Source organism: Pseudophryne corroboree, assembly GCF_028390025.1.
Source record: "Pseudophryne corroboree isolate aPseCor3 chromosome 3 unlocalized genomic scaffold, aPseCor3.hap2 SUPER_3_unloc_10, whole genome shotgun sequence".
NCBI lineage: Eukaryota > Metazoa > Chordata > Amphibia > Anura > Myobatrachidae > Pseudophryne > Pseudophryne corroboree.
In genome coordinates this window covers 2781620-2809045 of record NW_026967494.1, presented here as the reverse complement: position 1 = coordinate 2809045, position 27426 = coordinate 2781620, and the positions used below count along the sequence as shown (strand labels likewise).

The 27426-nt window shown below is 46.8% G+C and overlaps 2 protein-coding genes across 2 annotated transcripts in view; one reads left to right on the top strand and one right to left on the bottom strand.

Moving 5' to 3' along the window:
* The window catches only part of LOC134983236 (uncharacterized), a 178558-nt gene that overhangs the window by 83801 nt on the left and 67331 nt on the right, over nt 1-27426 (top strand). Inside the window, exon 12 of the mRNA XM_063948969.1 lies at nt 16113-16295. Coding sequence (XP_063805039.1) covers nt 16113-16295 — 183 coding nt within the window. The remainder of the gene's footprint in view (nt 1-16112; nt 16296-27426) is intronic.
* On the bottom strand, nt 4529-6160 carry LOC134983228 (zinc finger protein OZF-like). The gene has a single exon (XM_063948964.1). It carries the CDS (start codon nt 6120-6122, stop codon nt 4578-4580), a length of 1545 nt encoding a protein of 514 aa, XP_063805034.1. The 5' UTR covers nt 6123-6160; the 3' UTR covers nt 4529-4577.

The following is a 27426-nucleotide window of genomic DNA, read 5'->3' as shown; positions in this document are numbered from 1 at the left end:
GTTCTGACGGGATGGCATGGCATGAGATCTATCTTCAGTAACTCCCACTTGTCTACCAGAGTGTGGAAGAACTCGGGGTGTGAAGCCCATTCAAAAGAAGGGAATAGTTTACACCTGAGCTGGACAATGAAGGCAGCAATCAAGAATCTCTTCCAGTGTTATGAAGACTGGAAACAACAGGGAATACAATGCAAAAGAGGGGGATACTGTCATGCGCCAAACAAAGAAGGGTACCAGATACTTATAATACGAAATGTCCTTGTATGATGTTCACGGTTTCCGTTTCTTATTTCTTTATAATTCACGAATATACAGTCTCTTCCCAATGGATGACCATATGTAAATAGAAAACATAGAAAGAAAATCCATTGTGTCAAATTAATAATGGGGAATGGAGATAAATCCAGCAGAAATCTTTTACTTTGTGAACATGAAATGGACATTACGGGACCACCAGAAACGTGAGACGGTCAGAGAAGATTGATGCTCACTCATAAGCTTACATCAGACAGCAAATTCCATGCTTATAAAGGTATCGTTGCTTCATATATTCAAAATCTTTCACACTTAAAAGATCAGGAGAATATCACGCTTACACGTGTGCTTACTTGAGACAAGTTGTATATGGTCATGTAGCTGTTTCTTTATCTCCCCCACACGGTCAAGGATATTCCCACAGGTCAACGTCCATGAATTTAAAAAAAAAAAAAAAAATACCAATGTGTAGTATTTCTTTATAAAATATAGTATAAAATGTGGGTGCAGGTGAGACAGAACCCCCACTCCGTGAGCAGTGTGTGTAACAGGACCACCTGAGGTGTGCAAAGGATATCATTCTATAAATGCTCACTCTCAAGTTTATACAGCCATATCTCTCAGGCTTTACAAAAGATTAGTTCTTTATAGGCTGATAAGGTAACTAGCCAGGCTTACACATAAGCTTACTTGAAACCCATGTTGTAAATTCCCGTAGCGGTTTCTTTTCCACACAGGTAATGTAGCTCCCAAAAAAACAACCATATAGTGGTAAAAACGGTATTTAATGGGTATAAATACATAAAACACACAGGCACACCAAAATGGCCTGACTTGGGTCAATGGAAACAAAATCACAGCTGAGCGGATAAATAACAAAAAGGGCCCATCTATTCTCACCACTCTGCTGGATGCCACAAGTACAGGTCTGGGTGTCCAAACAACCACCCCACCAACGCGTTTCGACTGCTTTAGTCTTTCTCAGGGTGATGGTGTGTGTCAGATCCCAGAGCCATCTATTTAAACTCTTTATAGTCCCGCCCACTCCTAATTCAATTAGGCAGATACATATATTACTTTGGAAAATGAGGATAATCCATAAACTAAATGTACATTTTGACCATTGAAGCTTGGTACAGTCACCATTTGATATGTAATAAACAGTCACATTGTACAATTTCCATGGCATTAATGATGTTTACTTCTGTTTTTTCGGGTTGTCATGGCAACCATAACCACTGGCCAATGAATGTCAGAGGATTTAAGCCTATGACCAGGGCCAATGTGTCCGCTCCAAAGATATCTAAATGGGACGTGCTTTCAATTAAATAACTAAGCCAATGAGATTCGGCCCACCAGGTGACGCACTTCCCTTCCCATGCGTTCCACTATTGCCCGTATGTTACGTTTTTACGTTTCAAACATCAAAATGGGATCGCCTGTGATTCGCATCTCCTTAATATGCGTTCCACCGGCTCAAAGGAATACGGCTGTGCGTTCCAAAACGTTGGAATATTTTACAATAGTGAATAATAAGGATTACCCCTAATTGTTATAGACCATTTTTTCTTAGATGATTTTATATACCTACCGGTAAATACTTGTTTCGTAGTCCGTAGAGGATGCTGGGGTCCATATTAGTACCATGGGGTATAGACAGGTCCACCAGGAACCATTGGCACTTTAAGAGTTTAACAATGTGGGCTGGCTCCTCCCTCTAGATTTTACTAAAAGAGCTCTGTAGAGCTCCCCTAGCTGTGACCGGCTCCTCTGGGCTCATTTTCTAAACTGAGTATGGTAGGAGGGGCATAGAGGCACGTGGAGGCCACACACACTACTGAGCCTCATTTTGACTTGTTTTAAGGACATTACATCAAAGTTGGATCAGCCTGTAGTGTGTTTTTCCACTTAAATTTTGAGTGTGACTCCAAATCCAGCCCTCCATGGGTTAATTAATTTGATTTCCATTGATCATTTTTGTGTGATTTTGTTGTCAGCACATTCAACTATGTGAAGAACAAAGTATTTAATAAGAATATTTCATTCATTCAGATCTAGGATGTTTTTTTTTTAGTGTTCCCTTTATTTTTTTGGAGCAGTATACTTTACTCTGCACAACATGGATAAAATATCCTTTAAAGCACAGAAACAATTCAAGTTACATTATAGTATTGCAGGTAAGTAAAACAGATTCATATCATGAGAGCCAAAACCCTATGGGGGCCATTCAGACCCAGCCGCAATAGCTGCCCGCAGCAGTTTGCTGGTGGTGGCAATATGCACATGCGCAGACACACACATTGTGGCCGCATCCCTGAGACGTGAACGTGGGCGGGACAGGACCATTTACCAGGGGCTGCGTGATGTCACATCTGCGATCATCTCTGATTAACCCCCTATAAGCTTCCAGAGTGCACCTCATATCTCATCTTTTCCAAGTTACCACAAATGATGAGATCGGTAGCAGCATTACTTTCAGGATTATTACACAGAACACACATAAAGGCTGACACAGCAAATAACAGTAACACATACAAGGGATTAATTATAAATAAGGAAGCATAATCATCATTAAGTCTAATTATCAACTGGTTCTGTGCGGGACCCATACACCTCTTTACTGCCTCCAGCAGCCCCTGGTACTGTACTGTGACCATCAGCCCTGTCTCCCCCCACTACTGCCACCTGCTTTGTCTCCTTCCACTACTGCCACCATTCTGTCTCCCCACACAACTGCCACCCACCCCATATCCCCCACTACTACCACCCTGTCTCCTTCCACTACTGCCACCACCCTGTCTCCCTCCACTACTGCCACCCACCCTGACTCCTCCCCACTACTGCCACCACCCTGTCTCCCCACACAACTGCGACCGGCCCCGTCTCCCCCCACTACTACCACGTCTCCTTCCACTACTGCCACCACCCCATCTTCCCTCACTACTGCCACCACCCTGTCTCCCCAAATGCCACCCGCCCCTCCAGCTACTGCCACCCACCCCACTACTGCCACTGCCCTGTCTCCCCTGACACCTTAGCGCTGCTTGGGGACAATATTACCCACAGACAGTGCCTCCGGCAGCCCCCGCTACAGCACTACTGCCACTGCCCTGTCTCCCCCCACTACTGCCACCCGCCCTGACTCCTTCCCACTACTGCCACCACCCTGTCTCCCCACACAACTGCCACCCACCCTGTCTCCCCCCCACTACCACCCTGTCTCCTTTCACTACTGTCACCACCCCATCTCCCCCCACTACTGCCACCGCCCTGTCTCCCCAAATGCCACCTTCCCCTCCAGCTACTGCCACCAACCCCGCCTCCCCCCCATTACTGCCATTGCCCTGTCTCCACTCTGACACCTTAGCGCTGCCTGGGGACAATATTACCTATAGACAGTGCCTCCGGCAGCCCCCGCTACAGCACTAGTGCCACCACCATGTCTCCCCTTCTCTCATCTCAGAACTTCTTGGGGATTCTTTGTACTGCTGGTAACAGTCCTTTATCTGCAGGTGGAAGAAAGCAGGGCAGTAAGGAGGAAGAAGCTGCTTCTGGTACCATGGACCCTGGTCATGTAGGGCTGGGAAAGTCGGTAAGATTATATAATAGTCACCATCTTACAAGCAGCCAGTGAAGGGAGCAGAGAATGGGTGTTATGTGGCAGGAAAGGGCTGGTTAGGTAACAGCCTGGCTGCTGCATTCTGTACAAGCGGTGCAATTATTTTGCTGGGAGACCCAGGTAGAGGACATTGCAGTTGTCTATGCGTGATGATACAAGTACACGTATGACTGTAGGTAGATCTTCTGCGGGAATAAAGTGCTGGAGTCTGGCTATGTTCCTCAGATGAGGATCTGATTGTGGCAGATACCAATGTCTAAGTGTCACTCCACCATCCAGGACACCAAGATTCCACACAGGATCAGCATTTTGTAACTCTGAACCCCCAAGCGCAAGTCTAGTTGGTTTGCAAAGCTGAGCTGTAGCCCTGCCCTTTGTTGGTGAGCTTCTATCACAAGGACCTGTTTCACCAGGACTGAGTCACAATCAACTGGCATTATCCACACTTGGAGCTCAGCTAGACAACCATTTAGGATTGTTACTGGGTTCTCAGTACCTGGAGCAAAAGACAGGTCATCGGCGTAGCAGTGGTAGAGGATGGCATGCCATCTGATTATTTCACCCAGTGGTAACATGTATATTGCAAAAAGCATAGGAGATAGGATAAGAACCTTGAAGAACAACGCATGGCAATGATGAGAATACTCCAGAAGATTAAAATGGTTCCTCACCTGAGTGATGTTTATTGTGTGCAATAGCTGATTTATTTCTCAGAGTATAGAAATGGCCTCTCACCTGTGTGAGTTCGCTGATGTCTAACAAGATGTGATTTATTTGTAAAACATTTCCAGCACTCAGAGCAAGAAAATGGCTTCTCACCTGTGTGACTTCTGTGATGTATAACAAGATCTGATTTCTGTGCAAAACATTTCCCACACTCAGAACATGGAAATGGCTTCTCACCTGTGTGACTTTGCTGATGTGTAACAAGTTGGGATTTCCGTGTAAAACATTTCCCACACTCACAGCAAGAAAATGGCTTCTCACCTGTGTGACTTCTCTGATGTGTAAGAAGATATGATTTCTTTGTAAAACATTTCCCACACTCAGAGCAAGAAAATGGCTTCTCACCTGTGTGACTTCTGTGATGTATAACAAGATCTGATTTCTGTGCAAAACATTTCCCACACTCAGAACATGGAAATGGCTTCTCACCTGTGTGACTTCTGTGATGTACATCAAGATCTGATTTGTGTGTAAAACATTTCCCACACTCAGAACATGGAAATGGCTTCTCACCTGTGTGACTTCTGTGATGTATAACAAGATCTAATTTCTGTGCAAAACATTTCCCACACTCAGAACATGGAAATGGCTTCTCACCTGTGTGACTTCTGTGATGTATAACAAGATCTGATTTCCGTGTAAAACATTTCCCACACTCACAGCAAGAAAATGGTTTCTCACCTGTGTGACTTCTGTGATGTCTAACAAGATGTGATTTCCGTGAAAAATATTTCCCACACTCAGAACACGGAAATGTCTTCTCACCTGTGTGGCTTTTCTGATGTCTAACAAGATGTGATTTCCGTGAAAAACATTTCCCGCACTCAGAGCAAGAAAATGGCTTCTCACCTGTGTGACTTCTGCGATGTCTAACAAGATGTGATTTCCGTGGAAAACATTTCCCGCACTCAGAGCAAGAGAACAGCTTTTCACCTGTGTGACTTCTGTGATGTATAACAAGATCTGATTTGTGTGTAAAACATTTCCCACACTCAGAACATGGAAATGCCTTCTCACCTGTGTGACTTTTCTGATGTGTAACAAGTTGTGATTTCCATGTAAAACATTTCCCACACTCAGAGCAAGAAAATGGCTTCTCACCTGTGTGACTTCTGTTATGTATAACAAGATGTGATTTCGATGCAAAACATTTCCCACACTCAGAACATGGAAATGGCTTCTCACCTGTGTGACTTTGCTGATGTGTAACAAGTTGTGAATTTTGTGTAAAACATTTCCCACACTCAGAACATGGAAATGGCCTCTCACCTGCCTTAGCTGGCTGATGGGTAATAAGCTTTGTGTTCTGTGAAAAACATTTGGCATCTATAGAACACGGAAACACTGTATCTACTGTCAGAGCTGTAACAGATGCACCAATATCAGAGTGATCAGCAGAACATTTCCCAGGATCAGGGGGATCAGCTGATAGAGCTGGATGTACAATTGGGGTAATGGGATTATCTCCAGGAGAATCCTGTATACTGTCATTATCTCTTATTTCACAATCCGGGGATAACATTAGATGTCCTTCTGAGATATTCCTGCTTGTGTGTCCATCTGCTGGAAATAAAATACATTATGGAAATGTGACATTTTCTGTAACAATATTAATCTTGTAAACAATAGAAGACGACTGTCTGGGACACTTAATTATAAATGTGTGTGTATAATAAAACATAACTTTTAATGAAGGCTTTATAATATTGTGTCTCAGACTATCATTGTGTCCACCCTCCTGAGAACACGCACAATAACAAATGTAATATTATAATAAGACTTAAATATATCTCTCTCTTGTACTGGTAACTAACCATGAAGTATAAATGGAGATGTAGTCACTCGCCAAGTCCTATGTCAGCACCAATGTAAAACAATGGATGGGGAACATATTGTATGAATTGGATATTCTAGATGAACAATAACATCAGTCATATGAGCTGATGGATCAGAGAAATGTCTCCTAACATTACTCCTGGAAGCATTGGTAAGGTAGCATTCCTTTATGTGTGTACTCATACGCTGGTAAGCCTGTACAAGTGTTACCCTTATATAAGGTATATTGCTACAGCAGAGTAGGTGTGGAACAAGGTATTTTACATGCAATACACCATATGATACCCCTGCAATCATCATCATCATCTGCTAGGTTATAATCTTCTTTCTCTTACGTCCTAGAGGATGCTGGGGTACATTTAGTACCATGGGGTATAGACGGGTCCTTTGGGAGCCACTGGCACTTTAAGAGTTTAATAATGTGGGCTGGCCCCTCCCTCTATGCCCCTCCTACCAGACTCAGATTAGAAAATGTGCCCGGAGGAGCCAGTCACAGCTAGGGGAGCTCCTAGGAGTTTTCTTAGTTTTTTATTTTCTAGAGATAGTTAGGTTACAGGAAGGCTGCTGGCAACAGCCTCCCTGCTTCATGGGACTTAGGGGGAGGAGTAGGAACCAACTTCCTGAAGAGTTAATGGTTCTCTACTCTGCTGACAGGACACTGAGCTCCTGAGGGTGCTGATCGCAAGCCCACGAGGCGACTACTCACTCCCGCAGCATGGCCGCCACCCTCTAACAAAGCCAGAAGAAAGAAGAGTGGCGAGTACAGTGCCGGCTTCCCGGTTAGCGAGTCGCCGGCAGATATGGCGGCACAAGGGTGGGAGCGCAGCTCTGACAAGCTGCGCTCCAGGAAGCCTCAGCAACACACAGTGTAGGCGCTTTGAGGGGCGTCCTGAGCCAGCAGCGGATAAACCCTACACTGGTCATGCAGCTAACAGGGGCTAATCCTCCTGTTATCACTAAAATCCTCAGGCCAGTATAAACAATTAGTGCGGGAAGCCGCGCGCCATTACAAGGGGCGGGGCTTCCTCTCAGCGGATCCAGCACTCACCAGCGCCATTTTCTCCCTGCAGATCATAGGAACTAGGACACTGACAGGGAGCGCTGCCCTCCCTATTAAGGTAAGTTAGTCAGCGCCGGGCTTTTATCATAATAACTGTCTACAGGGGCGCTGTGTGGCTGGCTCCTTATACTCTGTGACTCTCTGAAGGTACTCTGGGGGAAACTGTGTCTGACATTTTCCTGTGTGTGTGTGTGCGTGTGTGTGTGTGTGTGTGTAAGTGTGTATATCCACATTACCATGTCTAAGGACTCTGTGTCCTGTGCTGCAGAGTGTGTATCTTCTCCTGAGGAGTCTATTCCATGTACTCAGGACTGCAATGTGCTGTCTCAGCCTTCTGAATCCGAACCCCCATCGGTGGATTATTTAAGGGGAATAAAATCCCAGATTTCAACAAGGATGTCACATACTGAGAAAGAGACGCAGGTTTTGAGAAAATCTGTAGTGGGTTTGAAGTATTCAGCTCCCACTACTTCATCTAAATCCCCACCTACATACCCAAAAAAACGTACACTGACCCAGATAATGCAAGCTGTCACTGATACCGACTCTGATACAGGGGACGGTGATGGGGATATGCAGGGGGGGAGGAATGCATCCCTTGCTAAAGGGGTGCAGCTAATGACTGAAGCCATTAGGGATATTTTGCATATTTCTGAGAAGGTTCCGGAACAAGTAGAGGAATCTTATATTACAGTAAATAAGAAGTACTCGCTTACATTCCCTGCTTCTAAGGAGTAAAACTCCTTGTTTGAAAAATCCTGGGAAAACCCAGAGAAAAAATTCCAAATCCCTAATAGAATTCTCATTGCTTTCCCTTTCCCTGAAGAGGATAGGAAGAAGTGGGAAAACCCACCTATAGTAGACGCTTCTGTATCTAGGCTGTCTAAAAAGGTGGTTTTACCTGTCCCTGGTTCAACCGCCTTAAAGGAGCCGGCTGACCGCAAGATTAAGACTATGCTCAAATCACTATACACTGCTACAGGCATGGCTTTAAGGCTTACTATTGCTTGTGCGTGGATTTCTAAATCCATAGTAAAGTGGTCAGGCATCATACTAGAAGACTTAGATTCTATGGATAGGAGCGACATTGACTTTTTACGTCACATACAGGATTCTGCAGGTTTCATGGTGGAGGCCATGAAGGACATTGGCCTGCTACTTCCATGGCTGTCTCGGCACGCAGAGGACTCTGGATACGCCAATGGGCTGCAGATGCAGAATCCAAGAAAAGTGTGGAGAACCTGCCATTCAAAGGTCAGGCACTATTTGTGGATGCATTGGATGCGTGGATTTCCACAGCGACTGCGGGTAAGTCGACATTTCTTTCCTCTGCAGCAGCCCCAGCTAGGAAATCTTATCCTACACCTACACTGCAGTCCTTTTGGACCGCAAAATTTAAAAAATCCAATCCCCCTCCCACCTTTTTTAGTGGAGGTCAGGGAAGATCCAAATAACCTCACCAACATGTTCCCAGGAACAGAAACCAGGTTTTGCTTCCTCCAAACACTCAGAATGACAGTGGACCTCTCAGCCTGGAGATCAGACAGATGGGAGCGACACTAAAAGATTTCAGTCACGTCTGGGCGTCATCATGCCTAGACCCCTGGGTGACGGATATTGTTACCCAGGGGTACAGACTGTAGTTTCAGGAACTCCCACCTCACAGATTCTTCAAATCAGGCTTACCAGCTTCGCTGACAGAAAGTGCTATTCTACAGGAAGCCATTCAAAAATTGGTACAAACAAATGTCATTGTTCCAGTTCCACCTCACCCAAAAACCAAGGGTTATTACTCAAACCTGTTTGTGGTACCAAAACCGGATGGTTCGGAAAGGCCTATATTGAACCTGAAGTCGTTGAACCCCCCCTACTTGAGGGTTTTCCAATACAAGATGGAGTCTCAGAGAGCGGTGATCTCAGGTCTGGAGGAGGGGGAATTCCTAGTATCCCTGGATATCAAGGATGCGTACCTTCACATTCTAATCCGGCCACCACACCAGGCCTATCTATGGTTTGCACTACAGGACTGTCACTATCAGTTCCAGACATTGCCATTTGGCCTCTCCACAGCACCGAGGGTGTTCACCAAGGTCATGGCGGAGATCATGCTCCTCCTACTCAAACAGGGAGTGAACATAATTCCATATGTGGATGATCTGCTGATAGAGTCATCTTCCAAGGAGAAGCTGTTGCAGAGTATTGCGCTCTCAACAACTACTCTGGGATCATGGGTGGATCCTGAACCTTCCAAATTCACATTTGAAACCGACAAGGAGACTGCCCTTCCTGGGGATGATACTCGACATAGAAGTGCAGAGGGTGTTTCTACCGCTGGAGAAAGCGTTGGTCATCCAATCAATGGTCCGGGATGTCTTGAAACCTCCCCGGGTACCCGTTCATTGGTGCATTCGCCTTCTGGGGAAGATGGTAGCCTCCTACGAGGCTCTACAATACGGAAGATTCCATGCACGGTTCTTCCAGTTGGAACTCCTGGACAAGTGGTCGGGATCTCATCTTCACATGCACCAGCAGATATGCCTGTCACCGAAAGCCAGAAATTCACTACTCTGGTGGCTGCAAACTTCGCACCTGCTCGAGGGCTGTAGGTTCGGGATTCAGACTTGGATTCTTCTAACCACGGATGCAAGCCTCAAAGGTTGGGGAGTAGTCACCCAGGGGGAAAACTTCCAATGAAAGTGGTCAAGCCAGGAATTGGTCCTTCCAATAAACATTCTGGAACTAAAGGTCATATACAAATGGCCTTCTACAAGCGGCTCATCTTCTGCAAGATCGAGCCATTCCGGTTTAGTCGGACAACGTCACAGCGGTGTACTACATAAATAGGCATGGTGGAACGAAGAGCAGAGCTGCAATGTTAGAGGGAACAAGAATCCTCCTCTGGGCAGAAAGATACACACTGGCGCTGGCGGCGATCTTCATTCCGGGAGTGGACAACTGGGAAGCGGACTTCCTCAGCAGACACCAGGAGAATGGAGCCTCCACCCGGAGGTATTTACAGAGGTAACAAGCCAATGGGGTGTACCTCAGATAGACATGATGGCTTCTCGCCTCAACAAGAAGCTTCGGAGGTACTGTTCCAGGTCACGAGACCCACAGGCAGTGGCGGTGGATGCCCTGGTGACGCCGTGGGTGTTCAAGTCAATGTATGTGTTCCCTCCACTTCCAGTCATCCCAAGGATTCTCAAACTAATAAAAAGATCAAGAGTTCCGGTGATCATCATTGCTCTGGACTGGCAAAGGCGGGCTTGGTACGTGGATCTTCTGGCATTAGTGCTGGAGGATCCGAGGCCTCTTCCTCTTTGCGAGGACCTTCTACTGCAGGGGCTGTTTTCCTATCAAGACTTACCGCAGCTACGTTTGACGGCATGGAGGTTGAATGCCAGATCTTAGCTCGGGAGGGCATTCCAAATAAGGTTATTCCTACTCTGATCCAAGCTAGGAAGGGAGTAATGTCTAATCATTACCATCGGCTTTGGAAAAAGTATGTGTCTTGGTGTGAATCCAAGAAGTTTCCTATGGTGGAGTTTCAACTGGGACATTTTCTCCTCTTTCTGCTAGCAGGTGTGGATGTTGGCCTATGCTTGGGTTCCCATCAAGCTCTAGATTTTGGCATTGTCTATTTTCTTCCAGAAACAATTTGCTGCTATCCCTGAGGTTCAGACTTTTTTGAAAGGAGTTCTGCACATCCAACCACCCTTTGTGCCTCCTATGGCACCTTGGGCTCTTAATGTGGTGCTGCAGTTCCTGCAATCGGATTGGTTCGAACCTTTACAGGAGGTGGACGTAAAGTTTCTTACTTGGAAGGCGGTCATGTTAGCCTTGGCTTCTGCCAGACGTGTGTCAGAATTGGGGACATTGTCGCACAAGAGCCCCCACTAGATTTTCCATGAGGATAGAGCTGAGCTCAGAATGCATCAGCAATTTCTCCCTAAGGTTGTGTCGGCTTTTCATATCAACCAACCTATTGTGGTGCCAGTGGCTACTGACACCTCAATTACCTCAAAGTCCTTGGATGTCGTGCAGGCTTTGAAAATCTATGTGAAGAGAACTACTCGTCACAGGAAGTCGGACGCACTATTTGTACTTTATGATCCCAACAAGATTGGGTGTCCTGCTTCTAAGCAGACAATTTCAGGCTGGATCAGGCTTACTATCCAGCATGCTTAATCCACGGCAGGATGGCAAATTCCAAAACCTGTTCAGGCCCACTCTACCCGTAAAGTAGGTTCTTCCTGGACAGCTGCCCGGGGTGTCTCGGCTATTCAGCTTTGCCGAACAGCTACTTGGTCAGGATCGAACACGTTTGCTAAGTTTTACAAGTCTTATACTTTGGCCTCTGAGGACCTCAAGTTTGGTCAATCAGTTCTGCAGGAACCTCAGCACTCTCCCTCCTGTACTGGGAGTTTTGGTACATCCCCATGGTACTAAATGGACCCCAGCATCCTCTAGGACGTAAGAGAAAATAGGATTTTAATTACCTACCAGTAAATCCTTTTCTCGTAGTCCGTAGAGGATGCTGGGCGCCCGCCCTGTGTTTCGTCTAACTGCATTGTCACTTAGTTCAGTATTGTTGGTTCGGCTGTTGCTGAATTGTTCCAAGTTGGTTAGTTTGGCTTTCCTTTTTGTTATGTGTGAGCTGGTGTGAATCTCACCACTATCTGTGTATTTCGTTCTCTTTAAGTATGTCTGTCTCCTCGGGCACAGTTTCTAGACTGAGTCTGGTAGGAGGGAAACCAGCCCACATTATTAAACTCTTAAAGTGCCAGTGAATACCAAAGGACCGGCCTATACCCCATGGTACTAAATGGACCCCAGCATCCTCTACAGATTACGAGAAAAGGATTTTCGGTAGGTAATTAAAATCTTATTTTTACATCCCCATCATCAGTGTCTTACCTCTATACTCTCAATAGTAATAAGGATGATGTGTGTATAGTAAGTATGATATAGGGAATTACATATCAGAATCTATACAGCTGCCGCCATACTTCTGCTTCTCATACGTGTGCTACTGGCAGCAGTGAACATCTGAGTGAGAGTGCAGGGAAGACAGCAGAGTCTGATGAGAAAGAGATTGGATCTGCCTTTGCAGGGATGTACCACACCTGTCACCCCTGTTAGTATATAAAATAATAAATAAGAGGAGCGTGGTCCATCCAGACGTGGTTTCTGGAGCTCTCCTCACTAAGTGGCTTCTTATCTACCCTACCTGATAGCTCTCAGCTGCCGCTGGGACCAAGACCCAATTTATTAAGTCCCCCACTCCTACTGCCCTAAAGCCGCTTGCTCCAATCACTCCGGGCACCATTCACTGCCGCAGCCTAGTGACGCCTATGAAGCCACGGGCTGTATTCTGGGGCTATGTGCGCCCAGTCTTTCCTGTACGCTCCAGACACCTGACTTGGAGGCACTTTTGGCTCAGGCGGGAGTACTTGCTCTCCAGATAACATGGGTGCGCAGCTTCCGCTACTGTTGGGGACAAGCGTTGTAGGGAGGTCATACAGGCACGTGGAGGCCACACACACTACTGAGCCTCATTTTGACTTGTTTTAAGGACATTACATCAAAGTTGGATCAGCCTGTAGTGTAGTTTTCCACTTTAATTTTTAGGGTGACTCCAAATCTAGACCTCCATGGGTTAATAAATTTGATTTCCATTGATAATTTTTGTTTGATTTTGTTGTCAGCACATTCAACTATGTAAAGAACAAAGTATTTAATAAGAATATTTCATTCATTCAGATCTAGGATGTGTTATTTTAGTGATTTTTTTGAGCAGTGTATTTTGCCATTTGTGTTTTTCTGTGCTGAGTACTTCACGTCTGTGGTCACGCTGACCTCTAGTGGAATTTCTCGGTCATTACTGTGTTATATGAGTTGCATTACATCAGGTTTACTTGAAATTTTGGCTCAGATACCCCCATCACCCCGACTAAGAATGTAATTTTGAACTGAGTCATCTTGATGTAACCACCTAACAGCGTACTACTGCTCCTTTTATTTATAGATCGTTTGTATTTTCCTATCTCTGAGAGGTCAGTCTCTTTGTTGCCGGCTTATCATGCCTCCAAAAAAGGTTAAAAAGGTACCAAATCGGCCCCACCTGTCCACCTCTTTGGTACCTCGAATTCAGGTGGTCCTTCTGAGACCGCTACAACATCATCTGCTTCTTCTTGTCAGACGCACAGCCCAGCTGTAATAGCTAAAGACGTCTTAAAACACTCTAGATGGTCCTGTTACTCTACGCTCTATACATTCTGTTATCTGCATTGAAGGACTGAACTAACCTCAGAACTTAACTCTAATATTCAAGCTTTGAGGTCCAGTATCAGTGAGATTGGCACTCGTACAGACTAACATGAAAGAGATTGTTGCGTCTCACAAAGACCTGATTTCAGCTCATGACACCCTTCAGGAAGACATGGTCTCTATTCATGATAAAGTCATTGATTTAGAAGACAGGTCTCAGAGAAATAATATCAGAATAATGGGCGTTCCGGATTCTGTTACAAATTCTGAGCTTTATGATTATGCCACGGTTCTCTTTTCAGAAACTTCCACCAAAAGGATTCTGTCGAGGACCTTCTTATTGATCCATAGACTTACCAAAGTCCAACCAGGCCCCTATCCAAGCACCGAGGGACACTCTGCTCAGGGTCCACTTTTTTCATATTAAAGAACGCATTCTACAGGCTGCTTTGCCTTCCTCATCCACAGCTGAGTGCCTGGATAATCTGCAGATATTTCCAGATATTTATCCTGTGACGCTGGCCAAAAGGCATCTATTCCACCCAAGGAAATGTACAATACAAATGGGTATTTCCTACTAAGGTTATTGTAATGTGAAACGGCGCCTTCGCAGTGATACCTTCACCCGAGGATGGCCCTGCTATTCTGAAAAAATAGGATTTGAATACCTACAGGTAAATCCTTTTGTCGTAGTCTGTAGGGGATACTGGGATAGTTTTAGTACCATGGGGTATAAATTGGGTCCATTGGAGCCTGTCACTTTAAAACTTCTTCAGAGTGTGCTGGCTCCTCCCCTCTATGCCTCTCCTGTAGACTCTTTCTAGGAAAACGGTGCCGAGGAGACGGACATACTTTTAAAGGAGGAAAAGAGACAAGAAAGTGGTGAGAGAACGAACCAGCACACAACACAACACAACACAACAAGAGGATAGCAATACTAACCACAACTTGAAAATAGGGACAGCAAAACCAGCCCCAAACTACAACACACAAGAACAACTCTTGCTGGAAAATATCAAAGCACAGAGGCGGGGGCCCAGTATCCCCTACGGACTACGAGAAGAGGATTTACCGGTATGTATTAAAATCCTATTTAATGTCCAAGGGGATACTGGTACTGTGATGGTCTTAGTACCATGGGGAAGTTCCAAAACTATATACCGGTGGGAGAGTGCTGAGACCCCATCAAAACTGACCAAACTGAAGGTCCTCAGTAGCTAACGTGTTGAACCTTTAAAACTTTACAGCGTGTTCGAACCCAACCAAGTAGCTGCCCAGCATAACTGCAAAGCTGAGACACCCCGGGCAGCCACCTAGGAAGAACCCACTTACCGTGTGGAGTGGGCCTGAACAGACCTCGGCAGCAGCAAAGCAGCCGAAGAGTGAGCCTGTTGGATCGTAAGCCTGATCCAACACGCAATAGACTGCTTCAAAGCAGGACAACCAATCTTTGAAGAATCATAGAAAACAAAAAGCGAGTCTGATTTTCTGAGATGAGCTGGCCTCTTGACATAAATCTCCAAAGCCCGAACCACGTCCAAGGATATTGGTGTAACAGACGTGCCAGTGACAACCAGAACCACCATCGGCCAATTGATATGAAATGCTGACATCACCTTAGGCAAGAATGTCTAGCGAGTTTTATGCACCGCTCTATCCTCATAAAACACCAGAGAAGGGCTCTTACAGGATAAGGCCCCTAATTCCAAAACACGCCTCACTGAGGCCAAGGCCAACAACACGATAGCCTGCCATGTCAAATACTCCATAGCCACCTTGTGGAAAGGTTCAATAAAACCGATTGGAGAAAGGCCAGAACCAAACTGAGAACTCACGTCGCTGTGGGAGGCACAAAGGGTGGTCGAATATGAAGGACACCTCTCAGCCAATTGTTCCCTGGAAAGAAAAAGAATAGGCTGAGAATTGAACTTTTATGGAGCCTAAACGTAGGCTCACATCCACAACAGCCTGCAGGAAGTGCAAGAAATGCCCCAGATGAAAATCCACAGCAGAATACGGTTGACCCTCACACCAAGAGACACATTTTTTCCATATGCGATGGTAATGTTTTGATGCGACCATTTGGCCGGCTTTCAACATAGTTGAGATAACCTTGCCCGGAATCTCTTTACTGGCAAAAATCCTCCCAATATACTTCCACTGCATCAAACGTAGCCGTGGTAAGTCTGGATAGACGAACGGCCCTTGTGTAAGATGATCATCCTGAACTGGCAGAGGCCAGGGGCCTACGAGCAATAAGGCTAGAATGCCTACAGGGCCAGTCTGGGGCAATCAGATCTGCCTGAACCCTGTCACTTTAAGTCCTTTGAGAACTCTTGGAATTAGAGGAACTGGCGGGAACAAGTACACCAACCGGTAAATCCACTGTGTCGCCAAAGCGTCCACTGCAGTGTCCTGTGGATCCCTCGTCCCAGAACAGTAACGCAGAAGCTTCTTGGTTAGCTGAGAAACCAACAAGTCAATTTGGCGGTAGCCCCACTGATGAAATATCTGCTGAAACATTTGCCGGTACAGGCCCCATTCCCCCAGGTGCAGATCGTGTCTACTGAGGAAGTCTGCTCCCCAACTGTCTACTCTCGGAATTAATATGGCGGAAATGGCCTTGGGATTCCGCTCCACCCAGAGGAGTATCTGTGACACCTCCCTCATTGCAGCTCTGCTGTTTGGACCTCCTTGTTGGTTTATGTACGCCCCAGTTGGCGCGTTTTCCGACCATACCTGTATGGCCTGATACTGAAGGATATAAAGAGGTCAGCAGAAAGGCATTGTAAATCGCACTGAGTTCCAAAACATTTATCGGAAAGGAAGCCTCTTGATCAGACCACCTTCATTGGAACTGAGCCCCTAGGGTCACTGCACCCTAACCATGGAGGCTTGCATCCGTTGTCAACAGAATCCAATGATGAATTCCAAAGTATCGACCCTCCGGGAGGGAGATCAGCAACCACCATAAGAGGGAAATCCTGGCGTTTGGTGAATGGCATATCATCTAGCGCATGTGCAGATGTGACCCAGACCATTTGTCCAGGAGATTCAGCTGGAAAGGTCATGCATGAAATCTTCTGTACCGAATTGCGTCGTAGGAGGCCATCATCTTTCCCAGTAAGCGTATGCAAAGATGTACCAAGATTTTGTTCAGCTTCAAAATGAAACGTACCATCGTCTGAATTTTCTTTGCCTTTTCCATAGGAAGGAACACCTTCTGAGACACTGTGTCCAGTATCATTACCAGGAACTGAAGCCTCTGCATAGGTCCTAGGTGGGATTTCTGCAGATTGAGAATCCACCCATGATCCGTGAGTAGTCGTGTTGGAAGGCTGATCTTTTCCATCAACTGTGCTCTGAATATAGCCAATATGAGGAGATCGTCCAAGTATGAAAAGATGTTCACTTCCTGCTTGTGGAGTTGTAGCAACATCTCTTCTATCACCCCTGATAACACCATCAGTGCTGATGAGAAACCGTACGGCAAGGCCTGAACCTGGTGGTGACTGTCCTGCAGTGCAAACTTGAGGTAAGCCTGAAGAGGCGGCCATATTGGGATGTGAAGATACGCATCCTTAATATCCAGTGAAACCAGGAATTCCCCTTCTTCCATGTCACGCTTGGCTTGAGTTGGGGATCTGACGACTGATAATTGACTGAGGGAGCAGCTATCGGCAAAGGAAGGAAACAAGGTGGCTGAATGTAGTTCTTACTCATGGATTGAAGACTTAGGCCCGAAGATGTAGAGGGGTAGGCAATGAGGACAATGACCAAGAATGATTCACTGAAGAAAGAGGAATTAAGTTTTAATGAGACCACAATCATACACAACGACTAGGAGAGAAGTCTGAGCGGAGAGCTCAGGGCACCTTACAGCAGCAAGTAACTTGAAGTACTGACAACATAGCTAAGCATCAACCCCTTTTTATAAGGGAAGCCGGATTGGTTGGACACAAACTGGGATACCTATTGTCTTGGATTGGTCTCCAACATGGTGGATCCCTGCACAGAGGACACATCTGGAACCAGCACACAGCCACTACCTCTGGCCTCAGCCTCCCAGACACTGCACTCCAGCAACAGGACACTTGGAAACAGACACCTCCGGCTGCCATGCTCCGCTCCCCAGGACCTGGACCCCGGCCTCCAGACCCCCGGCAGCCGCACCAGAGGACCTTGCTGCTGTAGTTCCTATCCATCGCAGCAACACCAGCCAGCTAAGAGGAAGGCCACAGGGACCAGAACCGGTGTTTAGACTCCGGATGCTCACAGTACCCCTCTTTTTAAGGTGGTCTCCGAACACCCACGCTGCTTAGTGGGATTCTTGGCATGAAAGGCACAACTCAGTCTTGGAGCATGAACATCCTCTGCAGCCACCCAAGATCTTTCCTCCGGACCATATCCTCTCTAATCTATGAGATACCGGAGACGACCATACCTCTTGCAGAAGTCAAGAAACTTATAAACCTCGACTTACTCATTTTGAGCAGCTTGAACCTTGGGAGGTTAAGGGAAAGCTGCCCGAAAATGATTTAGCACAAGAGGCTTTAGCAGAGAAACGTGAAAGGCATTGGGAATTTTCAAATAGGGAGGCAGTTTCACCTTGTAAGAAACAGGATTCAAAACTCTTTTAATAGGATACGGACCGATGAATCTTGGAGCAAACTTTTTGGAAGGAACTTTGAGTCTGAGGTTTCTGGTGGATATCTAAACACGATCTTCCACTTTGAGACTAGGAACAGCCCTACGTTTCCGATCAGCGTAGGTCTTTTATTTCTGGGAAGTATTAAGTAGCGCATTATTTATTTGTCTCCAAATCTTAGTGAACTGATGAAGAGTTGATTCAGCAGCAGGAACCTCAAGAGGTGGGAGAGATTAGAAGGAAGGAACTCGTAGATGAAAATAAGATTTTAAACCTACCGGTAAATCTATTTCTCCTAGTCCGTAGAGGATGCTGGGGACTCCGTAAGGACCATGGGGTATAGACGGGCTCCGCAGGAGATAGGGCACCTAAAAAGAAATTTGACTATGGGTGTGCACTGGCTCCTCCCTCTATGCCCCTCCTCCAGACCTCAGTTAGAGAACTGTGCCCAGAGGAGATGGACAATAGAAGGCAGGATTTAGAAATCCAAGGGCAAGATTCATACCAGCCCACACCAAGCATACCATGTAACCTGGATCATAGATAACCAGTTAACCGTATGAACAACAACAGTAACGGTCCAAGACCAATTTCAACTGTAACATAACCCTTATGTAAGCAATAACTATATACAAGTCTTGCAGAGTTTCCGCACTGGGACGGGCGCCCAGCATCCTCTACGGACTAGGACAAATAGATTTACCGGTAGGTTTAAAATCTTATTTTCTCTTACGTCCTAGAGGATGCTGGGGACTCCGTAAGGACCATGGGGTTTATACCAAAGCATCCAATCGGGCGGGAGAGTGCGTGTGACTCTGCAGCACCGACTGAGCAAACGCTAGGTCCTCATCAGCCAGGATATCAAACTTGTAGAATTTAGCAAAAGTGTTTGATACCGACCAAGTCGCCGCTAGGCAAAGCTGTAATGCCGAGACGCCTCGGGCAGCCGCCCAAGAAGAGCCCACCTTACTAGTGGAATGGGCCTTAACCGAATTTGGTACCGGCAATCCAGCCATAGAATGAGCCTGCTGAATTGTATTACAGATCCAGTGAGCAATAGTCTGCTACTTCGAAGCAGGTGCGCCAATCTTATTGGCAGCATACAGGACAAACAGAGCCTCTGTTTTCCTAATTCTAGCCATCATGGCTACATAAATCTTTAAGGCCCTGACTACGTCCAGGGATCTGGAATCCTCCAGGTCACTTGTAGCCACAGGCACCACAATAGGTTGATTCACATGGAATGAATAATCCACTTTAGGCAAAAATTGCGGACGTGTCCTCAATTCAGCTCGATCCACATGAAAAATCAAGTAGGGGCTCTTGTGTGACAAAGCCGCCAATTCTGACACTCGCCTTGCTGATGCCAAGGCCAACAACATGACCACCTTCCAGGTAAGAAATTTCAACTCAACCTTGTTAAGCGGTTCAAACCAGTGTGATTTTAGGAACTGCAACACCACGTTCAGGTGCCACTAAAGGCACAAAAGGAGGCTGGATGTGCAGCACTGCCTTTACAAACGTCTGGACTTCTGGAAGAGAAGCCAATTCCTTCTGAAAGAAAATCAAAAGGGCTGAAATCTGTACCTTAACAGAGCCTAATTTCAGGCCCATATCCACTCCTGTCTGTAGGAAGTGGAGAAAATGACCCAGATGAAAATCTTCCATAGGTGCATTCCTGGTCTCACACCAAGACACATACTTTCACCAGATATGGTGATAATGCTTTACCGTCACCTCCTTCCTAGCCTTTATTAAAGTAGGGATGACCTCTTCCAGAACCCCTTTTTCACTAGGATTCGGCGTTCAACCGCCATGCCGTCAAACGTAACCGCGGTAAGTCTTGAAATACACAGAGCCCCTGTTGCAACAGGACTTCCCTCTGGGGAAGAGGCCAGGGATCTCCTGTGAGCATCTCTTGTAGATCTGAGTACGAGGCCCTTCGAGGCCAGTCTGGGGCAACGAGTATCGTCTGTACTCTTCTTCGCCTTATGATACTCAACACTTTTGTGATGAGAGGAAGAGGAGGAAACACGTAGACCGATTTGAACACCCACAGTGTTTCCAGAGCGTCTACTGCCCCTTCCTGAGGGTCCCGAGACCTGGCACAATACCTCCAAAGCTTCTTGTTGAGGCGTGACGCCATCATGTCTATTTGAGGAGTTCCCCAAAGACGCGTTATGTTTGCAAAGACTTCTTGATGAAGACCCCACTCTCCTGGATGGAGATCGTGTCTGCTGAGGAAGTCTGCTTCCCAGTTGTCCACTCCCAGAATGATGACAGCCGACAGAGCGCTTACGTGATTTTCCACCCAGCGAAGAATCCTGGTGGCTTCCGCCATCGCGGCTCTGCTTCTTGTCCCGCCTTGGCGGTTCACATGAGCCACTGCTGTGACATTGTCTGATTAAATCAGAACCGGTAGGTTTCGAAGAAAACTCACCGCTTGACGAAGGCCGTTGTAAATGGCCCTGAGTTTCAACACATTGATGTGTAGACAGGACTCCTGGTCTGACCACAGTCCCTGAAAATTTCTTCCTTGTGTGACTGCTCCCCATCCTTGGATGCTCGCGTCCGTGTTAACCAGGATCCAATCTTGAATTCCGAACCTGCGACCCTCCAGCAGGTGAGCACTTTGCAACCACCACAGGAGAGACACCCTGGCCCCTGGGGACAGAGTTATTTTCCGATGTAAGTGCAGATGGGACCCGGACCACTTGTCCAGAAGGTCCCATTGAAAAGTCCTTGCATGGAACCTTCCAAAGGGAATAGCCTCGTAGTCCGCCACCATTTTTTTCCCAGAACTCGAGTGCATTGGTGAACTGACACCCTTTTCGGTTTTAGCAGGTCTCTGATGTTCTGGATGTCCTGGGCTTTCTCCAGATGGAGGAAGACCTTCATTTGTTCCGTATCCAGTATCATACCGAGGAACGTTAGTCGAGTTGTCGGAATCAACTGTGACATCGGTAGATTCAGAATCCAACCGTGTTGCTGGAGCACTCTCAGAGAGAGCGCCACACTGCTCAGCAATTTCTCTCTGGATCTCGCCTTTATTAGGAGATCGTCCAAGTATGGGATAATTGTGACTCCATGCTTGCGCAGGACTACCATCATTTCCGCCATTATCTTGGTGAAAATCCTCGGGGCCGTGGAAAGTCCAAACGGCAATGTCTGAAATTGGTAGTGACAACCCTGTACAGCGAATCTCAGGTATTCCTGATGGGGGGGATATATGGGGACATGAAGGTACGCATCCTTTATGTCCAGAGACACCATAAACTCCCCCTCCTCCATATTGGCTATTATCGCTCTGAGTGATTCCATTTTGAACTTGAATCTTTTTATGTACAGGTTTAGGGATTTCAGATTCAAAATAGGTCTGACCGAACCGTCCGATTTCGGGACCACAAAGAGGGTTGAGTAGTAACCTCTTCCCTGCTGGTTCAGGGGAACCCTGATTATCACTTGCTGTATACACAGCGTTTGAATTGCAGCTAACACTACATCCTGTTCCGATGTGGAAGTTGGTAGGGCCGACTTGAAAAATCGGCGCAGGGGCACCTCCTCGAATTCCAGTTTGTCACCCTGGGAAACTATTTCCAACATCCAAGGATTCAGGTCTGAGCTGACCCAGGCCTGGCTGAAAAGTCGAAGACGTGCCCCCACCGGTGCGGACTCCCGGTGCGGACAGCGTCATGCTGTGGGTTTTGGAGTAGCCGGAGAGGACTTTTGTTCCTGGGCACCTGCCGAAACAGGTGCTCTTTTGCCTCTGCCCTTACCTCTGGTGAGGAAGGAGGATCCCCGACCTCTTCTGGACTTGTGCGACCGAAAGGACTGCATCTGATAGGGTGGTACTTTCTTTTGCTGTTGGGGAATATATGGTAAAAAATTTGATTTACCTGCTGTAGCTGTGGAAACCAGGTCCGTCAGCCCATCCCCAAACAATACATCTCCCTTATAGGGTAGAACTTCCTTGTGTTTTTTGGAATCCGCATCACCCGTCCATTGGCGAGTCCATAAGGATCGTCTCGCTGAGATAGACATGGCATTGGCCCTAGAAGCCAGCAATTCAATGTCTCTTTGAGCATCCCTCATAAATAAAACTGCGTCTTTAATATGGGCTAGAGTTAAGAATATAGTATCCTTATCCATATTATCAAATTGATCTGTCAGCTCATCTGTCCAAGCTGCAATTGCGCTACACACCCATGCCAACGCAATTGTCGGTCTTGGCACAGCACCCGTATGAGAATAAATACAGTTTAAAGTAGTCTCCTGCCTGCGATCTGCAGGGTCCTTAAGGGCAGCTGTGTCAGGAGACAGTAGCGCCACCTTCTTGGACAAGCACGTCAGGGCCTTGTCCACAGTGGGGGGTGATTCCCAACGCCCCCTGTCCTGTTTAGGGAAGGGGTATGCCATATAAATTCTTTTGGGGATCTGCGGCCTCTTTTCCAGAGTCTCCCAAGCTTTTTCAAAGAAATCATTTAGTTCATGAGATGTGGGAAAATTTATAATCTGTTTCTTTCCCTTAAACATGTGTACCCTTGTGTCGGGGACCGAAGGTTCATCCTCAATATGCAACACATCCCTTATTGCCACAATCATACACTGAATGCTTTTAGTCACCATAGGGTGTAATTTCACTTCATCATAGTCGACACTGGAATCAGAGTCTGTGTCGGTAGTAGTGTCTTGTGTTAAGGGACGCTTTTGAGACCCCGATGGGCCCTGTGGGTCGGTCCAATCCAAGGATTGACCCCCTGATGTTCTCCCTAATTCAGCCTTATCAAGCCTCTTATTCAACATATGCCACATGTCCATCCATTCCTGAGTCGGCACAACCGACGGGAAAACCACTCATTTGCTCCACCTCCTCCTTGGAGAAGCCTTCCGCTTCAGACATGTTGACACCACGTACCCACACCCCCCACACACAGGGATTACCTATAAGGGGACAAAACCCCAACCAGGCCCTTAGGAGAGACAGAGAGAAAGTATGCCAGCACACACCCAGCGCTTAATAACACTGTGGAAAAATATGACCAGATAGCGCTTTTTTATATATAATATTCCAATTCCCACTCACTGCGTCGCCATGTGCCCCCCTCCTCTTTTTTCCAGCCTGTGAAGTTCAGCAGGGGAGAGACCAGGGAGCCAGCGTTCAGCATGTAGCTTCTGTGGAGAAAATGGCGCTGGTTAGTGCTGAGGATCAAGCCCTGCCCACCCGACGGCGGGCTTCGGTCCCAGTGCTTTTTTTATTAAAATGTCGGGGGATTCTTGGATTTACTGCCTCCACAGCCTAATCCATTTTAACATGCCCAGAAGTGAGGAATATTGCTGCCCAGGGCGCCCCCCCCCCAGCGCCCTGCACCCTTCAGTGCTGCTTTGTGTGTGTATAGTGGGAGCAATGGCACGCAGCTTACCGCTGCGCGCCTTACCTCATGAAGATCTGATGTCCTCTGCTGCCTGATGTCTTCTGCCTTCTCATACTCACCTGGCTTCTATCTTCGGCATCTGTGAGGAGGACGGCGGCGCGGCTCTGGGACGAACCCCAGGTGAGACCTGTGTTCCGACTCCCTCTGGAGCTAATGGTGTCCAGTAGCCTACAAACAGAGCCCAACCGTAAAGCCAGCTCTGCTACTCTCTCCTCAGTCCCACGATGCAGGGAGCCTGTTGCCAACAGGACTCCCTGAAAATAAAAAACCTAACAAAATTCTTTTAAAACAGAAAACTCTGGAGAGCTCTCTGCATTGTACCCTTTCTCCTCTGGGCACAGAATCTAACCGAGGTCTGGAAGAGGGGCATAGAGGAAGGAGCCAGTGCACACCCATAGTCAAAGTTCTTTTTAGGTGCCCTATCTCCTGCGGAGCCGTCTATACCCCATGGTCCTTACGGAGTCCCCAGCATCCTCTAGGACGTAAGAGAAAACTATAGTTAATGAAGAAAGTAGTGGAATTGGTAGAAGAATGATATAGGTTATTGTATGCAAACTCAGCAAATGGGAGGTAATCCATCCAGTCTTCCTGAGCAGGGGACATGAACGTCCGTAAGAAAGTTTCCAGATCTTGGTCGACTCTTTCAGTCTGTCCATCAGTCTGGGGATGGTAGGCTGAAGAGAAATACAACTTGATTCCTAGGACAGAGCTGAGAGCTTTCCAGAACTTGGCGACAAATTTAGGACCCTGATCAGAAACTATTTCCTGTGGAAGGTCAAGCAAATGAAAAATCCATGAGTAAAACAATTTGGATAGCTGAGGAGCAAAGGGAAGACCGGTGAGGGGTATGAAGTGAGCCTTCTTCGAAAATCATTCCACAATGACCCAAATGGTGTTGTGCCCTCTGGAGACTGGCAAATTGGTTATGAAATCCAGAGAGATGTGAGTCCAAGGTTTTTGAGGTGTTGGAAGTGGATGAAGAAGACCCGAGGGAGATGTTCGTGGACTTTTATGTTGAACACACTTGCAAAAGGCTGCTACAAATTCAAGGACATCCGTTTTAAGATGAGGACACCAGTAGAATCGCTGAATGAATTTGAGAGTCTTAAGACCACCGGCATGACCCATGAAATATAAAGAATGAGCCCACGTAAGTAATTTCATGCAAAGTTTTGGTGCTACAGAAGTTCTCCCCGGAGGAGGTAGAGGAACAGTACGAGTTGAAGCAAATGAAGCCGGATTCAGAATAAATTGTTTCTCAGAGGAATTGAGTGAATCATCCATTTAAAAAGAATAAGAAAGTGCATCTGCTCTTCGATTGAAGGTTCCTTGGCAGTTAAAGAGTTTGAAGGAGAACTGAGAGAAGAAAATAGCCCACCTGGCTTGCTATGGGTTTAAACAACGAGTTTAAACAATGGGTTTAAGCCATCATGGAAGGACTTGGAGAAGACAGGATGGGAGAAGATTCTGAATGATCAGGACTGGGGCTCAATGTTAGTTGATTAGGAAGAAGAAAAGGTCTCAAGTCAGTTTGAGAGGTTTCCTGTTGAGGACGAGGTTTAACTTTCTTATGAGATGATTTTCCAGCTCTGCCCATTCTTCAGCATAACATTACGGAGATTAGAGAACAAGGTCAGGAGGCCAGTAGCGACATAGATGAAGTTTAGAAGTGTTGAAATAGGGAGGCATCAGTGAGCACAGACCCACAGTGGCCATCGGTTACAGAAACATTGTGAGGTCAGTTGTTTATGGGTAATCGCAAGAAGGTGCCATCCTTGAGCGGTAAAGTAATTTATAGGAGCAAGCAACTGGAGCCTGCTACTGTCCTGGACACATGGACTGTTACACCGTAGCTATACTGATGCCCCAAGAGCTCGAATTGGATCTTGCGGGGATTGAGGGGAGCAGGATGGGAAAAAAAACCTAGCAGCAGTCAAACAGTACAGAGGATGTTGTCAGCACAGTCTGCCACCAGAGGGAGTCGACAGAGCAGGAGTGGAGGCCAGGCATCAGACGCCAGGAGAGCAGCTCCACTCCGTGTCTCCCACCACGGTCACAGCTGATCCCCAGTCAGCCTCTCCACACGACTCCAACAGCACGGCTAGGCACAAGAGTGGACAGGGCGCACAGGCCTCGGTGAGTAGCAGCGCTACCTCGCTGTGGTCCGGTCCGCGGTGGGATCACTGCACAACTTTACTCGCGGCTTTGGATCTGGGTGTAGGCCGCAACCTGCAAAAGCCAAATTAATGGCTCCCGGCTCCGCAACCTACAAAACACACAGAGGGGCAAGAAAGGGCCCGAAATAGCCCGTAGGACAGATGTAAAAGGCAGAAAGGACCTATATAAGCAGGAGATCCTTTATCCTGCTGCCTTTCCAGTCAGGCCACACCCCCCGTGACATAATTTATTGATGTTGAAAACAAAAGTAATGTAGATTTTCGCACCAATCTAAGACCTGCGAATCTACTTTGGGAGCCACCTCCCTTCTTTTTTTAAACAGTCCCCAGCTGGACGAGGATAACTGGAATTCCATTTCTTGGAATTCTAACTTCCTACTGGGCGTAACCCAAAATTTCCATCAGCTGTTTTGGGATGTTTTAAACACAGTTGCCTTAGTTTTTAACACAGGCTCTACTGCCTCTTCTAAGGAGAGAATGGCTTACATAGCACTAATTAGCTCAGCTATGTCCACTGAGCGGAGACCTTCCGAAGGATGCTGAGGTCCATATTAGTACCATGGGGATGTACCAAAGCTCCCAGAACGGGCGGGAGAGCGTGGAGGTTCCTGTAGAACCGCTTGACCAAACTTGATGTCATCAGAGGCCAAAGTATCAAACTTGTAAAACTTAGCAAACGTGTTCGACCCAGACCTAGTATCTGCTCGGCAAAGTTGCAGCGCCGAGACACCCAAGGCAGCCGCCCAGGAAGAACCCACATTACGAGTAGAGAGGGCCTGAACAGATTTTGGACACGGCAATCCTGCCGTAGAATATGCATGCTGGATGGTGAACCTGATCCAGCGAGAAATCCTCTGTTTAGAAGCAGGACACACAATTTTCTTGGGATCATACAGGACAAACAGAGAGTTCGATTTTCTGTGACGAGCAGTCCTCTTCACACAGATCTTCAAAGGCCTCACAACATCCAAGGCATTTGAAGCAATTGAGGAGTCAGTAGCCACTGGCACCACAATAGGTTGGTTGATATGAAAAGCCGACACAACCTTAGGAAGGAACTGTTGACGTTCCTGAGTTCCGCCCTATCTTCATGGAAGACCAAACAGGGACTTTTACAGGACAAGGCCCCCAATTCCGACACACATAGCGCAGAAACTAAGGCCAACAAAGTGACAGCCTTCATTTGAGAAACTGGACCTCAACCTCCTGTAGAGGCTCAAATCAATCTGATTCCAGGAAATGCAACACCACGTCCAAATCTCAGAGTGCCGTCGGCGCCACAAAGTGAGGCTGGATGTGCAGAACCCCTTTCAAAAAGGTCTGAACCTCAGGGAGGGCAGCCAATTGTTTCTAGAAGAAAATGGATAAAGCCGAAATCTGGACTATGAGGAATCCCAATCTCG